Raw genomic sequence first — 18,777 nt, forward strand, 5'->3', positions numbered from 1 at the left:
AGGATTCTGGTGAAGTTCCCACAGTCTCCAGGCCTCATTTCCATGGTTCCACCTACCACAACACCCACAACTGCACTGGCCCTGATGTCCCAAAAGACAAGGAACTGGTGAAGTAAACTGTGGTGAAATGACACAGTGGAACAGTTATGGGACATAAGAAGGGTGGTCACAATAAAGGCCATTTCAGTTAAAAGGGAAACATGACCATGTGGAAAATACTCTTGGTGGGGTTTACCATAACTAGCACTAATGAGGGCTGGTGGGAGGAGCCCTTCTTACTGTGTATATGTCCTCCTTTACCTTTATATGAACAGCCCATTTCAGTTACGATATGTGATTTACAACCTGGGTTTCTTGCCTAGACTAAACTTCTCCCAGACAAGGATGCCACCTCACTCATCAGGGCTCTTCCCTTAGTGATAGGCACATTCAGGCATCCAAATCATGTCTGCCCAGTGTGACTTAACTTTTAATTAAACCTTATTCTTCCCATGTTCCTAAATGCTAATTCTAACGGAAACCCTTTGTTTTCATTCTCTTGCACTGAAACAGAAGGAATCTTAGTGGTGTGTCCATGCCCTCCAAGAGACTGGCTCTGCTTAGACAAAGGCACCTCTTAGGAACTCCTCAAAACTGACCTGGTGATTATGATGGGGTAGACAGACAAAGGTCCTAGTCTCAGCCTGGTCCCAAACTGTCCCTTCAAGGACTCTCCACTCTGTTCCTTAAGTCAGCCTATGAAGAGAGCTCCAATCTGCAGTGATGCTGACAGCATGACAGCATCCACACTCTCAAGATGTTCCCACACATCTGCTGCAAGATAGGACCTCTCAAAAAAAAAAACCCAGAATTCTGAGAACGCGGAAATACATCAACATACTAGAAAGCGAAGGAATATGGTAGTAGTAGGTGGGATCTTGCTTCTTTCCTCATTTTCTTTCTTCCCAATCTGGAACCAGGTGAAATACAAAGTACATAAAGGAACATTTAAGGAGGAAAAATGGGGGCAACACAACAACACATAAAGGCTAGCAACATTGCTGATTTTTCCTTAGCAATTCAGATTTCAGGGATTCAAGGGGATTAAACTTGGCCTTCTATGGACCAAGAAGCATGCTGACTAGAGAGAGCAGCAATTCTCAAGTTCCCCTGAGGCTTTTGCAACCACCCAAAGACAAGCAGCTGCACACCTAGGTGCTCTGACTCAAATGAGTTAGTGCAGTGCCCAGCCATAGAAGCCAATAATCAAGTACTAGAAAAAAAAAAAAAAAGAAAAGAAAAAAAAAAAAGGTGAGGAATCCACAAGACATAGAAAATGTAAGAAAAGGGAGAAATTAATTCTGATATGAGGTGGGACTGAGGACACACAGGACTCAGGGAGGTACCAGTGAAGGAGGTAGATGTGAAGGCCTCACAGGATAGGTTGGAGCCAGTGAGCAGGACACATGAGAGGAAGGACAACACATATCCATCTGTACCAGGTGGTTATGACTTGTGATTGCCTCCAACTCTGCTTAACAACCTGACTCTGGAAAAAAGCCAGGCACTGCTATGCCAACTAATCATCAAATAAAGCGGGCAGGCAGCTCTGCTTTCCCGTGGAACAGCTTATTGCTGTGTCAGTTCTGGTACAGTCAATTTAACTTCAAGGTACTTCCTAGAAATATACTCAAGGGGTATGATGACTCCATTAACAAAACTGCTGACACTAAGCTCACCCAATAGTTCCACATAAAACTCCCTGCTCCAGAGCCTCTGCTCGCAGAGCACTAGGGAAGACATGTCACTTCACTTGGATCATGGGTTCATTCATACATGAACCACGACACACTTTAGAGAACAGTGTCCAGATATAAGGTATTTTTCATGGAATACACAGCTATCATAAAGCTGACCGACATTCTTTACTCAGAGCTGAGTCTTGGCTCCCCAACTCTGAAACCTAGAACACTTACATACAAGCCTTATGTTTTACCCACAATATACACATATTACTTAAGAACTTTACATCCTGTGAATTATTATGTATGCCTTTTCCATGCAGAGTCAATTATGTACTTGAGATCTGTTAATAGCAAATCCATTTACATCCTTAAGTGTAAACTAAGACTTTTAAGTTCTAAAATATTTAATTTCCCAGTAATTCAGCCCTATTTTTCTTGTCTAATAAGGCTACTCTTCATTAATGTCTGATCAATCCCTAATTCAATATTGACACATACCTCTTCCAGTTGTCCTGAAGACACTGGATTATCTTCACAAGCAGGGAACTGACAACCTGCTTTGCAACTGCAAAAATCATTGATTTCCTCTTCACATTGTGTCATTATTTTACAGTTTACTGCTGAGCTTTCTAAATTTATTTCCAGAGATTCATTAAAATTACATTCCAAACACTGATTCTGTTTTCCTACTGGCAGAACCCCTGTGGCCTCCTCCTGGGAATCCAGGGATGTCTGAGCACTCTTTTCCATTCCAGACTTTTTTAACCTGGGCAGGAACTTTCCAGACTCTAGCTCTGATTTCCCATAGTAGTGGCCTTCCTTCTCTGCATCTTCTTCTAGAGGTTTGAGATCTGCTTGTGGGTCTTCAAATACATCAACTTGAGAAGGAATGGGAATATTTGCTTCATCTCTCTCAGATTCAAATTCTGACTCACTTCCTCCTCCAGGGGATAGTTCAGATGCAGAAATTGGGCGAAAGTGAGTCCGAGGAGAGATTCGTATAGCCCTGTACTGTGTCCTGTCAACACCACATATTCTGGGGTGAAAAACTTCACTGTCTGAATCAGAGCAAAGGATTGATTTCGGCTTAAAACTGGGGCTGAAAGATGCAATCCCTTCTGGTTCAAATGAACACTCTACGTGGAGAACTTGTGAGAATGGATTGCTTAGGTCAAAGGAAGAGAATGAATATTCAAGCCCAGGATCTTCAACTTGAAAGTTACTGCAGGCTCCTAGCAAGTCTTCATGGAAGATAAAAGAAAATCCCTTGTTTAATCCATTTTCCCCACTCTTCGGCATATCGTTCTGTTCAAATGACACGAAGGGCTTCCAGAGCTGCCTGTGACCAGGAGCAAAGCTGTTTCCAGGGGTCATAAAGACATCTGTACCAGCTATTGTCACTACATCAGAAGCTGCACATTGTAACAAACTCCCTTTCGTGTGACCAGGTGGTACAACTGCCCACTCCCCATCGCTGTTGAACGTTTTGAGTTCTCCATAAACTCCTCCAAGAATGAATGTGTTCTCTTTGTCTTGGGCCACATCCCAAGGTTTAGAGGGTGTGGTGTAATCACCGCCATCCACCTTGGACAGCTCACTAGAGACAAATGCTCTTTTCTCCAGGTTCTCCTTCTGTCCCTCCCAGAGATGATACTCTGATCTCTGCACAGCCCTACTAGGCTCCTGAAGGCCTTCCATCTTAGCATCAGTGTCCAAACAGCAGCAGTAGTTATTTACATCTGTGGAAAACAACTCCTCCCCAGTTCTTTCTGTCTCTACTGCAGCCACAGAATTTCTATTTGCCATCTTTGTCCAAATGTCTTTAATAACCCCTGAGCTGTAGCCATCGCCATGTGGACTGCTTTCACTACATGCCTGTGTAGTTTCAAAGTTCTTGTTTTCGGCCTTTTGTTCTAGCTGAATACCACACACAGATTCTAGCTTAGATCTTTTTTTGAAAACTAATGTAGGAATTTCTCCTAAAGTTCTACTGTTTTGCTGGCAAGTTTCATCCTGCAAAAAATCTAGAAGTTCTTCATCTACATAATCTGACGAGACTCTGGGAACTACATAATTAATATCTTCCGCAGTAAACTGTGTTGATTCTTCAAACTGAATGTTTAGTGTCTCGTTGTCCGAGCGTGCTTCTTCTGAATGGGACCACGGACTACAAGTTCTTGTTGAAAGATTAGAACAGTGTTCGTTTTCTTCAAAGGCACTATTTTTGGTCCATATTAGCAATCTAGACTGTGTTTTTCCCAGCATATTAGCACTAGAATCTGTAGGTTCACTTCCCAAGTTGAGTGTTTCAAAAGAAAATGGTAAAACAGAATTACTGCATTGCACTTCAAATACTGAAAAACAAGAGTTTATACCAGATCCTTCATTAATATTGGAAAAGGGCTCTTGATTGCCAGCAAGCACGTGTGAACTGAGTATCGTGCTATCCAAGATAGGAGAGAGTCTAACTGGAGAGTCTCCTCCAAAACTCTCTCCATCAGCATCACCAGAACTAGATGAACAACACTCCCAAAACTGAGCCAGATTGCCAAGGTCTTGCAGGAAGAAGCCCTCAGCACCCACTGAGCTGGTAGAATCTGTCCATATTGCACGTTCCCCTTGCAACTCCATACCATCTAACACTATGCAACATTCTGCCTCAAAATCTGTATTCTCCTTGCTTTTTTGTCGAATCATATTCAAAATCCGACTTTCTCCTTGCATTGTTTCTGAGGCACCAGGATCCAACATGGATTGATCAATATCCACTTCATAGAAGTGTGTTAATTCTGATAGATGAATATCATCCAGGTATTTATTGTCCTCTGGTAGAGAACATAATGAGGTCCCAGCGAGGTCAATATCCTCGTTTATAACTGCAGGCATTTCTACAAAATGACCATCGATGAAAGTACCTGCTGCGAGGTATGTTCTATGGATATTACTGTTGCTGATACACAGACCATGCATGGATTCAGACAAGTCTTCCACTGCCTCTGCTGACAGAGCACTTGTATCTTCCCTGTTGCGGTATGTGGTTTCTAGCTTGCTTTTTCTACTCAAAGGGACAAAGTACTCAGCAATGGGTTCGGTGTACCACAGTGGCTCTTCCTTGTACTCTTTGTTGTTCCTGCTCTCCACATACAGGTCTTTCACTGAAGTGCTCCCAGGGTCACTCCGCCCTGCCTCCTTTGCTGCTCTTTTACCCCGCTTGCACAGCTGCCTGATGGACCCACTGCTGCTGCTGCTGCTGCTGCTGCCTGCATGGACACGTCTCTCTGCCTTCTCACAATGTTTCAGTGACAGCCTGCTTTGCCCATTCCGCCCTTTTTTGTTTCGAATTTCTCGTGCCTTGTGTCTGACTTTAACATACTTCATGGATGCTTTTAATTCTCCCTGATTACCACTTGAACTTGAGCCTGCTTCACTAGAGCCGGATGACCACGAGCGAGGGCGAATCTTCCCTTCAGGTTTGTGTCGGATCTGCTTTTTGTACAAGGCAGGCTTTTCTTCGATAGTGCCATTGCTCAGCTTGTTCTCCTTCTCGTGTCTGCTCCTGCTCTGGGCTTTCTCATGCATGGGGATGGAGGCGGCAGTGCTTCTTTCTCTGATGGCTTCACTCTCGCTATTACAGTCCTTGGGAGAAGATGTATCTGTGCTTGCTGGTGGGGCTGTGGATGATGAAGAGGAGCTAGAGTAAGAACAGGGTTTGGATTTGTTCCACACGGTCATGATCTCTTGTAGGCAAACTGGCTTCTCAGAAAGTGGTGGAAATGCTTCGTAGTACCTGCAAAACAGAGACAACTCAAAAGCAAGCCACTTTTTACAGTCTTCGTCTACACAAAGACAGCAATGCCACCTGAGAGGCAGCACTTGAGCTCCCTAGTGTTAGCATTCATCTCATCAACAAACCATTCACTAAAACAAAATTACAAACAGTAAACTGTGCTATGCATTAAAGTCAGTCCCATAAATCAATCACTTTAGCACTGCTCAGGCTGTGAGAGGCACTATGCAAATATTATGAAAATATGGAAGACAGTGCACTTGTCATCAAAGCTTCAATTTCAACTAGGAAGAAATGACAAAAAACAATGTAATAGGAAGAATGTACTATGCTAACAGGAAATGTCTGAACTTGAATCTCATCTTGGTCACTTACAATGCTTGTGATGTTAAGCTTATTATGATATTTTTAGTCTATTTCCTCTCTCTAAAATAATGAACATATAACAAACCTCACAAAGTTGTGAACAGTGGGAATAAGTGGTGCTGAAAGCTGCTTAGCAAATAACTCAAGAACAGAAGCTCTGTAGCTACATCCCCTGAGGCTGAACCTGGCTCTACTGCTTACTTTCCATGCACTGTTAGGCCTATTACATAATCTGCAGTGGCTCAAAACAGGAGTAAGAGTGTCCATCCACCTCATGAGCAGGAAAGACTCCTACAAGAAGTGAGTCAGAACATCACCGAATCCATGTCCTCACTACTGCTGGATTACTGGGGCAATAGCATGGAGCTTGGTATTTAAGAAGGCTCTCAGGAATGGCAGGGATCATCATATTCAAGTGCTCATGAATGAGGATACTGGTGCAATCAGAGATAGGGATCACAGTTGGGTTTAGTGAGCATTGTAAAGTATGAGTCCTGACAAAACACACATGCTGTGTTCCAGGATAGAAGCCTGATTAGGCCATAACCCCTGGACATGCTTAGAAGACCATGGAAAAGGAGGAAATACTTTTGACTTGTTAGAAAAACTGGCAGCCGTCGAAGACTTGAGAGCAGAATAGATCCCCAAAGGATGTCCAAAGCTTTGCTGGCTCCTGAGTGCACTGTTCTTACAAAGAAAACACTAAGTGGGGCAAAGGCCATGTTTACAAAGATGCTGAATGTGACAGTCTGTATTAAAGCTGTATAGTACAAATTATTACAAGCTTTATACATCATTTTATTATTTTTAATTAATTTTTATTTATGTGTATGTGTGTATCTATGTGAGTGTATATCACATGTATGTGGGATTGCCCAAGGAGGCCACAAAACAACATTAGATACCCTGGAACTGGAGTGACAAGAGGTTGTGAGCCACTTGACATGGGTACTGGAACTGAACTCAGGTCCTCTGGAAGAGCAGTAAGTACTCTTAACTGCTAAATCATCTCTCTAACCCTATACATAATTTTCAACATTCTAGCAGCCACACTAGAAGTCTATGTAGAAACTGGTGAAATTAATTCTAATAACTTATTAGAATATTATCACTTCAACATGTAATTGATATTAAACTGATTAATGTACTGTTCTGTAGTTTATAAGTACTGTTTCTGATCTCTACTGAGAATGTTATACTTACGACAAAATGAATGCAATTTTTTTTCTTTATTAGAGATTCAAAAGATTAAAATAAAATGCAAAGCAAGGAAGTGTGTTTATAATACATGCTATTTTAACATTCATCACAACAGAAGAGCTAAAGATATAGGAAACAAGTCTGGTTAGGTCCTGTGTGGAAGAGAGTAGAAACCCAGTTTTCTTGTCTGTGTACAGGAATAATCATGATTTCTTCTTATTGCTGTCTGAGAGACTGTAAGTCAGTTTCTAAGGTGCTGCTACAAGTGGCTTCAGTAACCAGCAGCAGTCCCTTCCCCCACCTGACTATCCAGACACACAGTATCAACTCGACTACCTTACTTACATTTGCACTCTCAGGACCAGCACTGTAGTGGTCCATGTGTTTTCTAAAGGAAGAAACCATACGGGTGACAGAGATGGAAGCCTCACAGCAGGAATGAGTCCAGTTTTAACAAAGCATAGTTCATAATGAGTATAGTCTTACGTACATTTCCACTTGATCCTTTGCTGTAGGGGACAATTCTGCCTCTGGGGAGGGAGACCCCTCTAACTTTTTGTGAATCTTCTCTTCTGTTATGAAACAAAAATTCAGAAAAAATTATCATATTATCCAGTTAATAAATACTATGCTTTAAAACATTTCTCAAGTAATTTTAATCAGATATGATACAGGCTTTTGTGGCTTAGACAGAGAATCGCATGCCCATGAGTTTCTTCAATAAACATCAATCTACAGGCACTCTCTGGCTAACTCACATAAACACCAGGCTTCAGGCTGAGTGACAGTCCTTTATCTCATCACCAAAGCAACATTGGAGGCTCTTAACTGAGAGCCTGACATTCCCTGTGTATTTATTAATTAGACCAGAAGGAGTGAACATCTGTTCATATTCCAAAAATATTTTCTCACAAAATTCTGAGTCATGGCCTTTGTATAGACTCATTTTGATTAACACTAATCTGAAAAGAAAACTCATCACTACAGTTAGATCTGTGACGTAAGTAAGTAAGCATGGGCTGTGCTTCAGTGCCAACAAAAACAAAGACTATCCACTTACCTTGGTGCAAGATATTGCCTTAACTTAAAAACAAGCTGTGCACTTAGCAGAAGGCTTCAAAAATGTATGTATGCTGCATAGTGACCTTGACAAGGATAGGAACAAGGTCCTTCATCTAAATGCAGCCTCTTCTTGAGATTCTGCAGAGCACTTAGGAACCCAAATGATTGAATGAACTTGGCAAGTTGGCCTACCCAAACCACTCAATGAAGACAGAGGTTCCTTCATGTCTGAGAGGGGCACCTGTGGATTACAGCCCTCCTTTGGGAGCAGAGATTTCCCATGTGGCCACTAAGGATCTCACTGAAGCCTCTTGCAGAGCTGAGGGTGATGAGAAATGCCAGCTTGGCAACACTCAATATGGAGGGCTGTGGTAGTTTCCCCAGCATGCTCACCTTGCTCACTCTGTAGGTCTTTCAGTCTGCAGCAGAGTTCTTCCACTAAAGTCTCAATTCCAGAGCTCTGTGTGAGAAAGAAGACAGTCAACTGACCACCACATGCAGAGAAGACAGGCATTTTACATTAATACCAGGGATCACAAGTCTTCCATGTTCCAGAAGGAATACATTATCAATTCTTAAATGAATCCCAGAGTTCAAAAACAGTCCACTTGTAAAGCCAACCTAATGTAAGCATCTTACTAATGAAGGACATTAAGTGAGACTTACTGGTAAAATGTGGCAATATGAATGTAGCTCCCTGAATGGCATCTGTCTTGCACAGTAAGGCAGATCTAAGTGTCCATCATCTGACAAAAGTCAGTCACCCACAGAACAGCACCAAGACTCTTTATAATCATGGTTTTGTAGAAACTCAACACAAAGACTACAAACCTCCTTAGTCCTCTAGGAGAGTACAGCCTAAAGAACACAGTAGGTGCTCCTCTGTCTTTCTTTCCTCTTTCTTTCCCTGTCTTCTCTTTTCTCCTTTAAAGTGAACTCACACAACTCCAGCAGAAAGCACATAGGGAAGCTCCAGGCTATTTTAAGAGACAGGCACAACTATGCTGCTACAAAGATACGCAAGAGGTCTGGTGAGATGGTTCAGCTGATGGTAAAGTCGCTTGCCACCAAGCCAGACAACCTGAGTTCAATACCCAGGACCAACTCAGTGCGAGGAGAGAACAGATTCCCACAAGTTCCACAGGCATATGTATACAGAGAGGGTGCAAAAGGATCTGGAACTGAGGATAAAACGAGTCCAGCTTCAAAGAAAAATGTGCACTGGAAACAGGCACGACACATGCTCTTTCACTCATTTCAAATTCTTCTTTTTTTTTTTTTTTGCAAGAAAAAAGAAAAATCTGTACAATGAACAGAAAAGTGAGAGTTTCTTAAAAACCTTTGTATTTACTCAGGGACAAGCTATGTCTTGTTGGAATCTTGTCTCTTTGAAAGGATACAGCTGGACAGATGCACACAGAAGAGCTAGCTGCCTGAGCCTCTGTGCCTCTGCTCTGTGCCTCCAGGGGCTAAAAATAAACTTCACCCATTCGCTGAACTCAAAATGACTCAGCAAAGTATGGCAGATGTTCTAAAGAAAAAAGCCCCTCTTACACAGTTTTAGCTACAACAAACAGATTACAATTAGGAAAGTAAATTGTAAATATTCATAGTTACTTTCTATCTACAGAATGTCCCAGTCTTTAAGAAGGAATGGAAAAAAACAGGTCAGAGGACAGCTGCCTCTTACTTACAGCTTTGAAAAGCAAGCACACAATACTGTCAACAGTGACAGACTGCGCAACCCCACCACTGAGGTCTGCTTACCGTAACGGTCAAAGTGTGATGAGGCCGGCACTTATAATCCATTCTCCAGGATCCTGAAACTAACACGGGTGTCAGCTGACACGCCGCATACTGTCTTGTACAAGTCTATGTCACTGCTTCAAACCTGGAGCTATCTCCAGTGCAGAGCATGGAGCCTCTAGGGACTGTTTACCAAACCCCTTTCACCTCTACAATAGGCTAGCATTTCCCACCCCTGCAGAATGGCCATGATAACCTGTGAGTGAGGTATACATGCTATCTTGAAGTTAGTATAAACTACACAGATATACAACTAGTTACACATAAAAGCAATATACATGTAACTATCATCCATCCATAGAGTATATGTATGCATATGCTCTTATATGCATGAATACACTCTTATATATAAAATATCTATGTTTTCAAATATAAGAAGCATAAGAAAACAGTGCCTCACTCCTAACTCTATGTGTATATCAAGCTTTACTGACCAAGTTTCTGTTTTCTTTCCTTAGCTCCTGTGCTATCCTACATGTGTACATACATATACACTAACACACATACCACCACCACACACATTTTTACAGTACTAGGGACTAACTCCACTCTAGTTATTATTTTTGTTAATAACCATTAGGCCATCATGGTATCCTAATAGTAAAATGAGAAGCATAAAGGCATCCAAAGCTACAATCGTAGCATTGCATGCTGGCAAGTATTCTTAAGAGTTCATTTAGGACTGTTACTGAGAAATTTCATTTCCATTTCTACCTACAATATATGATATTAAAATTTTAAGTTATATTTTAGCAATCTATCATATCTATAGGCATGTTGAAAAATACTTAGCTTAAAGCATCTTAAGAAGGAACAAAGGTTAGGGTATACCTGTGTTCTAGAAATCCCACAGGAGTACTCCTGGAGAGAAGATGCTGTGGCTCTCCTGTGACACTCACTGTCCGGCCTCTCCGCACTGTGACCACACTCATCCACCAAATGTCCAAAACTTGTGGGAAGTGCTCTGTAGATCAAGTGCACTCTAAAATGCACAGTGGAGAGCCATGTGCAGGATGATCCTGTTTCCAGAGCTGTTTAAAAGGCAGCCCCTGGAAGTATGGCTGGACACTCACTGGACAATCATGAACTCTCACCCAGTAAACAAGTGATACAAGCAGCCCACATGTCAGGCAGGTCACATGGAGAATAAGAACCTGTCCTCCTAGAAGTCACATGGTAGTATCTCTTACTTTTCTGGGAACAGAGTTAAGTTGGATAGATTTGGGCTTGGGGTCTCCACACCTGGCTCTGAATTTCTTCCCCGCCACACACATGGGAATCGAAGGCTATGCTTATTGCTCTAGCTCTCTATACCCACGAATACCTCCACTCACCTAGTTAAGCACACAGGTGATGCACCTGTCAGAGCCCATATCACCCAAGCTACTTCAGTAGGCATCAGTGTCATTTCTAAATTGTGTATGCTATCCTTTCAAAACTGCCTTTAGTGTCTGGATTTGGAGGCAGACCTAGAGGCTGAGTTGGGGTACTGCCAGTGTCAGTCCAGCCTGTTCAACAGCAGGGCTGCCTCTAGCAGACAAACAAAGTACCCTGTAGGCTGTTCTCCACAGCCTCCTTGGCTTAGTCTATGCCGCTGCCCTCCTCTGCTGGTGGTCAGGTCTGTTACTCTGATGTGAACTGAAGCTGATCACAGCTTACAGCTATTGGACTGCTGTTTCTGGGAGGTTTTCCTTTGTTCTTTGCTTCGCGCCCCCACAGTGTTCTCAGACATCTCCCATTCTCTTCATGCTTCCTGTGCTTTGGAATTTGAAGCCGTATCTGTCAAGAAAAAGTGGCTGGCCTGGTCTCTTTGTTGTCTGCCTTCTCCATACCCAAAGACTTCATAGCTGCATTAAGCATTTTAAGCTACTTGTTCATAGAGAACTCATTGGACCAGAATAGTCCCCAAGTGTGAGACAAGTAACCCCAAGTTCTACTGGTAAACACCCAGTATGAAAGCACATTCTTAACTTCCATTTGAACATGGCGCAGTGAACTAACTCAGAGATCTGGGTCTAAGACAACGGTAAACTATGTGACTCCACATAAGCCATTGACCAACCCCAGCCTCAGTTTCCACATTTGGAAGACCACCTGCACTTCCTATACTGGCTGGTCCCTCAACTTCTTCATTCCTCTGTTCTTCCTAGTGCCACAGCTGTATACTCTAAGCCTTCCATTAAGTTTGTTTCATATTTACTGCGGTGGTTTAGAATGAGAGAATGCCTTGTCTCTTATTTGCTCTGTTTTTTTCTGCTGCTGAATCATCCTCCTGTGTGTTTTCTCTCAATGGAGCCCAATACCTCACAGCTTAGACTGATATTCTCTCCAGAATATCAGTGCTAGAGGACAACCCCTTACTCAAGTACCACAAGTGAATCATGTTGTTCTCCTTAGCATGCCCTCCCAAAATGAAAACACATTAGTAATGGGAACTGTAGATGTAATTCTTAAATGGTCTTATTAAATAAGAAACACAGAGCCAAATGCAGAGTAAAAAGCCCAGAGATCAGAGAGCAGTAGCCATTAAGCAGAAGTCTGGCAGTGGTAGAACACACCCTTAATCCGATCACATGGCAGGCAGAGTCTGTGTGGTCAAGGACACAGCCAGCATGGTGACATACACCTTTAATCCAAGTACCAACCATAGAGACCTGGAGGTCTGTATAGACTGGCAGTGATGAGAAAGTCATGTGGTTGGGTTTAGAGCCAATGAGAAGGCAGAACAGAAAGGCAATAAAAATACAGACAAACAGGAAGTAGGTCTCTTTCTGGGGGGAAGGACGGCAGCGTTAAGAAGGTGGTCTTAGCTCTTGGCTACTGCTCTCTGGGCTTTTAACTCTGCATTTGGCTCTGTGTTTCTTAGTTAATAAGACCGTTTAAGAATTACATCTACAGGGGACATGTGCTTTTAGAATGACAACTCCTGGCTCTACAGACCATGCCTGCTAAAGCACTAGTCCTATGAAGACAGCAATCATTGCTACCCCATTGCAGCAGCATGGAACCACAAACAAGACCAGCAGCATTTCCCAAGGAACTCTGCTAACCTACAGAGTTGAAATCAAATACAGTGGTTTGAGCCCCATACTGCACAGGGGTCTCTTTTAGTTTTATGGATTAGAATCTTTAATTTCTACAGCAGAGCTGGAGAGAGTAAGGTATCAAAAGAACGGCTATTGGTGACAGTATATTAGGGAGCCAAGGATCAGCTTCATACTTTAATGTCTGAAGGTTTTAAAAACCTTTATAAAATTTAGAACTGTCAGTGGTAAGCTAGGAAGCAGAAGACCACTGACTGGGAAGACTGAACGCACAAACTCTTGCCTTCAGGGCCAAAAAGTAGTACAAGATTTTAAAATCCCCAAACCTAAAGGCTGTTTGCTCTAAGGCCCCAGTGAAGATGACAGTTCCCATCTTTGAACACAAGAGGACCTCTAGAGTGCCTCCAGCTCTTATGTCATCTGCTCTTTAAAAATGGTACAAACTAAGAGAGAAGTCCCCAGTGGATGAACACGTGCCATATGCGGGAAGGACAGAGGTCTAGGGCATAGACTGCACACTGCTGGGGTGATGCAGAGAAGACAGATGAGGAGGAAAGGTTCCATCTGGGGCAGCACACAGCTCAGTGGTACAGTACCTGCCTTGTACATGTAAGCCCTAGCTAGGTTCCAGTCCAGCACTCCCTTCCCCACCCCATCAAAAAAGAGGTTACCAATGCCTGTTTTAAAATGATGATAAAATAACACCATCAGCCAAGCATGGTGACACATGCTTGTAATACCAGCCACCAAGAAGATGCCCAGTTTGAGGGTATCCTGGTCTACACAATGAAATCATTTCTAAAAAATAAAATGAACATAAACCCCAACCAAAAACAAAACAAACAACAAAAACCACAATCAAAGCTTACAGAAAGGCAACTCTATTTTGCCTTAGTCTTCAGTATGGAAACGATGTGAACCATTTATCACTGCGACAAGCCATCTACAAAGTTCATCCTTGAGAAATGAGAACCTTGGCAACAACACAAAAATTAAAGTAATCTATGATTGTGTTGGGCTGCAGGCTGGACCTGCCCAAAGGCACAAGCACTCACTACACATGCTTCAAGGTATGAGGACAGATGAGCTATTATTCTACGTGGCCCTCAACAGACAAAAGACAGATTTTAACTTGATTTCAGTTCTCTAGCATTTGGTTTTCAGGAAAATACACCATTTGTTACTAGACTATTCCTTTGTTCTTTCCTTTTTTTTTTTTTTTTTTTTTTGGTTTGTTCCAGACAAGTTTTCTCTGTATAGTTTTGATTCCTGTCCTGGATCTCGCTCAGTAGACCAGGCTGGCCATGAACTCACAGAGATCCGCCTGGCTCTGTCTCTCAAGAGCTAGGATTAAAGGCGTGCAATGGCTACTGCACATTTCTTTTCTCTTCAGATATCTGCGTGCCTTCAATAAAAACTAAACTCTGATGATTCAGACAAGAAGCTTGGAAGGTTCTGGGTTGAGCTTTTTGGATACTTTCATTAATACCACACTGTCCCTTTAATAAGAACAGTCAAGGTTTCAAAGTAAGATGTGGAGTAGACATTTTGCAAAATTGTATTTTGCTTGCTTTTTTATTTATTTTTGAGGCAGGTATTACTCTGTAGCCCAGCTGACCTTAGACTCACTAGCTTCCTGTGTCAGCTTCCCAAGTGCTATGATTATAGATATGGCCCACCAGGCCTGGCTGGAGCAGACATTTATGTCTATGAAGTGTGACTGGGGAAGGTCACTAATGTGCATGAAAATTATTGTACAGAAAAAGCTTACATTTCCTCCTGGCCAGGTCCATAGCTTTTTTCAAATACCAGAGTCTAAGACTTTAATCTAGTGACCCAATGCCTCAGCATGTAGCCTGGAAAAGGTACCTCAAAAGACTATATAAGAGCCTCTGGGTTTAGTGGAACACACCTTTAATCCCAGCACTTGGGAGGCAGAAGCAGGTGGAGCCCTCAAAAAACAGAACATAACACACACACACACACACACACACACACACACACACACACACACACACACAGAGAGAGAGAGAGAGAGAGAGAGAGAGAGAGAGAGAGAGAATGAATGAATACACAGGAGGAGAGAGGGAGAGAATATAAGGAAGAAAAGAACAAAATGGAAAGGTTGGAAGTTGCAATAGTAAGAGATTACTAATTACAATTACTAATAACCATTTAAGAACGAAAAGAACAGAATGGCTATAAACCCAAAATTTTAAACATTTAAAAGAAAGTTGTAAAACAAATACAGAATGGTGCTATTTATATGAGATTAAAGAACATGCAAAGTAATCCTAGCAATAAAAGCAAGCATGGGGAGGGAGAAGAGGGCAAAAGACTCAAGCTCTGGGACTGCAGGATGACTGCCCTCCTCCTGCTCCCCACACTGTAACCCCACACAGGCTTATTTTTATGTTCACTGCTCACTGAACTTGTAGGTTTTTAGAACATCCTCTCCCACTTGTTTCCTTTCTCAGGTCCTCACTTTTCAATATCTGAAAGATCAGGAATTTCTGCAGAAACCTCAAATTTACACCCTTTCTGGAGAGAAGCTCCAGGCTACTTAAGCAGCACAAAAGCATTCTATTATTTAAAGCTTCTGAGGCCCACAAGCCACTCGGCCAACCAAACCTGTACATGCAGTCACCTGTACCTCATGCTCTCGGGGAGGTACCCTGCACTCTAGTAGTTCCTCATCCCCACCTATTCAGATGGGTGCCTTCCTGGGATTCCTGTCCCTGGAAATTGGAAACTCCACTCCTGAAGGCACTGAGACCATAGACCTTTGTCACCCCCCTGGACTGTTCGCCTTTTCTCTACCCTACATGCAATCTGGTCAGCTCTGCCTTCAATCCAGAGTCTGACTAGCCACAGAGTCACTGAACAGCTGCTGCTTCCTTTGCTTTCTCAGACAGTCTCACTGTAGTATAGGATGCTCTCCAACCCATGATCCCCAGCCTCCACATAGGCTCTTCACTGATTTCACCTAGTCTGCCAGCTAGCCAGCCTCATCACTGTTCAGTCTCTAGGCAGCAGCTAGAGCTACAATCATTATTTAATTCATACCATACCATCCTCTTCTCCAAACCCTCCAATCCTTCAGAGGTTCTCAGAAGAAAGCCAAAGACTCTTAGAAAGCCCATCTGTAACACGAATCTTAAAAGTTCTTATTAATAAAAACAAATCTGAGTCAGGTGGTAGTAGTGTATGCCTTTAACCCCCTAGCATTCGGGGGGCAAAGCCAGGTGGATCTCTGTGAATTTGAGGCCAGCCTGGTCTGCAGAGCAAGAGGCAGGACAGGTACCAAAACTACACAGAGAAACCCTGTCTTGAAAAAAACCCAAAAACAAAACAAAAAAACAAAAAACAAACAAAAACCAAACAAACCCAGAGCCAGGTATTGGGGTGAATTCTGAAAGATCAGAGAAGCAGAACCAGCCACAGCTAACTTGACCTCGACAACTCCTCATCGGATGGACCCTATTTCCTCAAACTGGAGGCCATCCTCATCCGAATGGATCTCAGCTGAACTGCTGCTGAAAAGCCCAAAAGTTAGAAAGCCTCTAGTTCCTGGTCCTCATCCTTAGACACCTTTCTGCTTCCTGCCATCACTCCCTGAGATTAAAGATGTGTGTCACCATGCCTGGCTGTTTCCAGTGTGGCCTTGCACTCACAGAGATCCAGATGGATCTCTGCCCCTAGAATGCTAGGATTAAAAGTGTGTGCTACCACTGCCTAACCTCTATATTTAATACTGTGGATGTATTGGGGTGCACAATATATCAACCACATTTCCCTTTTTTGTTTAAAAAAATTTATAACTAATATAAGAAAAAGTATATATAATATATACAGTCAAGAATTACATTAACAATGTCTAGTCCATTAGCATTTGACAGATTCAGACAAAAAACTCCATTATATACAATAACAATGTGCGGTCCAGGGCAACGGTGGCACATGCCTTTAATCCCAGCACTTGGGAGGCAGAGCCAGGTGGATCTCTGTGAGTTCGAGGCCAGCCTGGTCTACAGAGCAGATCCAGGACAGGCACCAAAACTACACAGAGAAACCCTGTCTCGAAAAAACAAACAAACAACAACAACAAAAAAACCAATGTCTAGTCCATTAACATTTGACAAATTCAGACAAAAAAATTTCATTACTTATCCCATTAAAAACAAGTAGTTCCTTTTTAAAAATAGATTTAATAACCTACCTTTTTATCTTATCATATCCATATTCTTTCTTTTTTCTTTTCTAAGTAGATTCAAAAATCTACCTTTTACCTTAATATTTCTATATCTTCCTTTTTTCTTTTCAGAGTAGGTTCAACAACCTCCCCTTTTCTATATCCTCTTTTTTTTTTCTATTTTTTTTAAACAAAAACCCCTGTATCTCATCTCCTTTGTTTAGCTTTTTTTTAAACCATTAACGATTAACAACTTATAACCAACAGTCATAAAAAATGACAATCTATTACTCATTAAATGACCAAAAAAACCACCCACCCCCAACTCTTGGGAATGTGGGCATCGTATTTTTAAAATTACTTCCTGCTGTCTGAGAGTGAAGGCATCTTTAGGGAATCCTGAAAAGAAAATTTCGGGGTTAATTGTCATGTCCTGAGAGAGTTAGTTGTATCATTTATCCAGAATCTGCATAATGAGAAAGTGCAGGGCTTGTTTCAAGTCCTTGTTTGAGTAGTATATGAATCTGGATCATCATAGCTAGCCGTCTCAAAATTGTCCTGAGTAGTTTGTAGTCCAAGTCCAAAGCAGATCTTTCCGTGGTGTTAATCAGCATAATAGTTTTATCCCGGTCCATGTGAAATCATGGTTGTGGGATCCTGTCATCTTTTTGGAGATTTCAAAGTCACTGTTAGGTATGGTCATGGTTCCCCATTTGTTTGTTTGTTTTTTTGTGCCTCCTCTGTGGTTTAAAGCAATAAATGTATTTGTGGCAGAATAGTGTCTTATAGCCAGTCCCAAGTTTGCAATACAACACCCATCCATCCATCCATCCATGCATCTAGGAAGAGAAGGCCAGGCTCCAGACAGAGTTGGCTGGGAGAGCACTGAAGCTCTGAGTGTTCTTAGTTCCTGGACTTAATGGTTGTGGTCTCACTTCTCACCATGTGAATAAAGCATCCAGACAGGCACTTCACACTTTTGAAATGCTCAACAATTCCTTTACAAGCTCCATTCCCTTTATCAATCCACTTCTGTGACCGTTTAATCACACCATCTTTCTCTGCTCTCTGTCCATCACCACATTTCATCACATAGGGGTGGACATGTGCACAGGCTATAGGGTTCTTTTTCTAGTGACCAGCATTGGATACTGCAGCAGTCATGCTGAGCTGGGGCAGGAAAGGCCATTCTTTACCACATTTATGCTAAAGCAGAAAGCTGGAATTCACAAAGAAAGGAAAGACCCCCAAGTGGGAAGAAAGACAATGGAAGACTTTAGGTCACTGGAGGCAATAGCCTCATTTGTTCTTTACAGTTCCTAGTTCAGGGCCCTCCTGGGGCCTTTACACTTTCAGCCCACAGCTTCAGTGAGACGTTCCTTTATCTCATGCCTATATATACTCATTTTTCTTAAACTAGATGACTGATGTTCTTGCTTTAAGTAATGCAATGGTACCCACGATAGAGAGCCATATATTATGAACTGCATCTGGAAAGTGCCTCAGGGGCTCATATGTGTGAACACACTTCCCTGGCTAGCAATTCTATTTTACAAATTTATGGAACTTTTGGAATATGGCGCCTAGGGGGCAGGC

The 18,777-nt window shown here is 42.3% G+C and overlaps 1 protein-coding gene across 3 annotated transcripts in view; it reads right to left on the reverse strand.

Annotated features, from left to right (window-relative positions):
• The window catches only part of Kiaa0232 (KIAA0232 ortholog), a 64,027-nt gene that overhangs the window by 10,831 nt on the left and 34,419 nt on the right, over positions 1-18,777 (reverse strand). For 2 of the 3 annotated variants that reach the window (XM_036200512.1, XM_036200514.1), the window contains exons 4-7: positions 8,533-8,599; positions 7,568-7,649; positions 2,223-5,511; positions 881-949 (exon numbers count right to left, since the gene is read on the reverse strand). In XM_036200512.1, the coding sequence (XP_036056405.1) occupies positions 881-949; positions 2,223-5,511; positions 7,568-7,649; positions 8,533-8,599 (3,507 nt within the window). The remainder of the gene's footprint in view (positions 1-880; positions 950-2,222; positions 5,512-7,567; positions 7,650-8,532; positions 8,600-18,777) is intronic. The other variant, XM_036200513.1, reaches the window with a different exon arrangement.

This window comes from Onychomys torridus, chromosome 10 (genome assembly GCF_903995425.1).
Source record: "Onychomys torridus chromosome 10, mOncTor1.1, whole genome shotgun sequence".
In the NCBI taxonomy this organism is placed as follows: domain Eukaryota; kingdom Metazoa; phylum Chordata; class Mammalia; order Rodentia; family Cricetidae; genus Onychomys; species Onychomys torridus.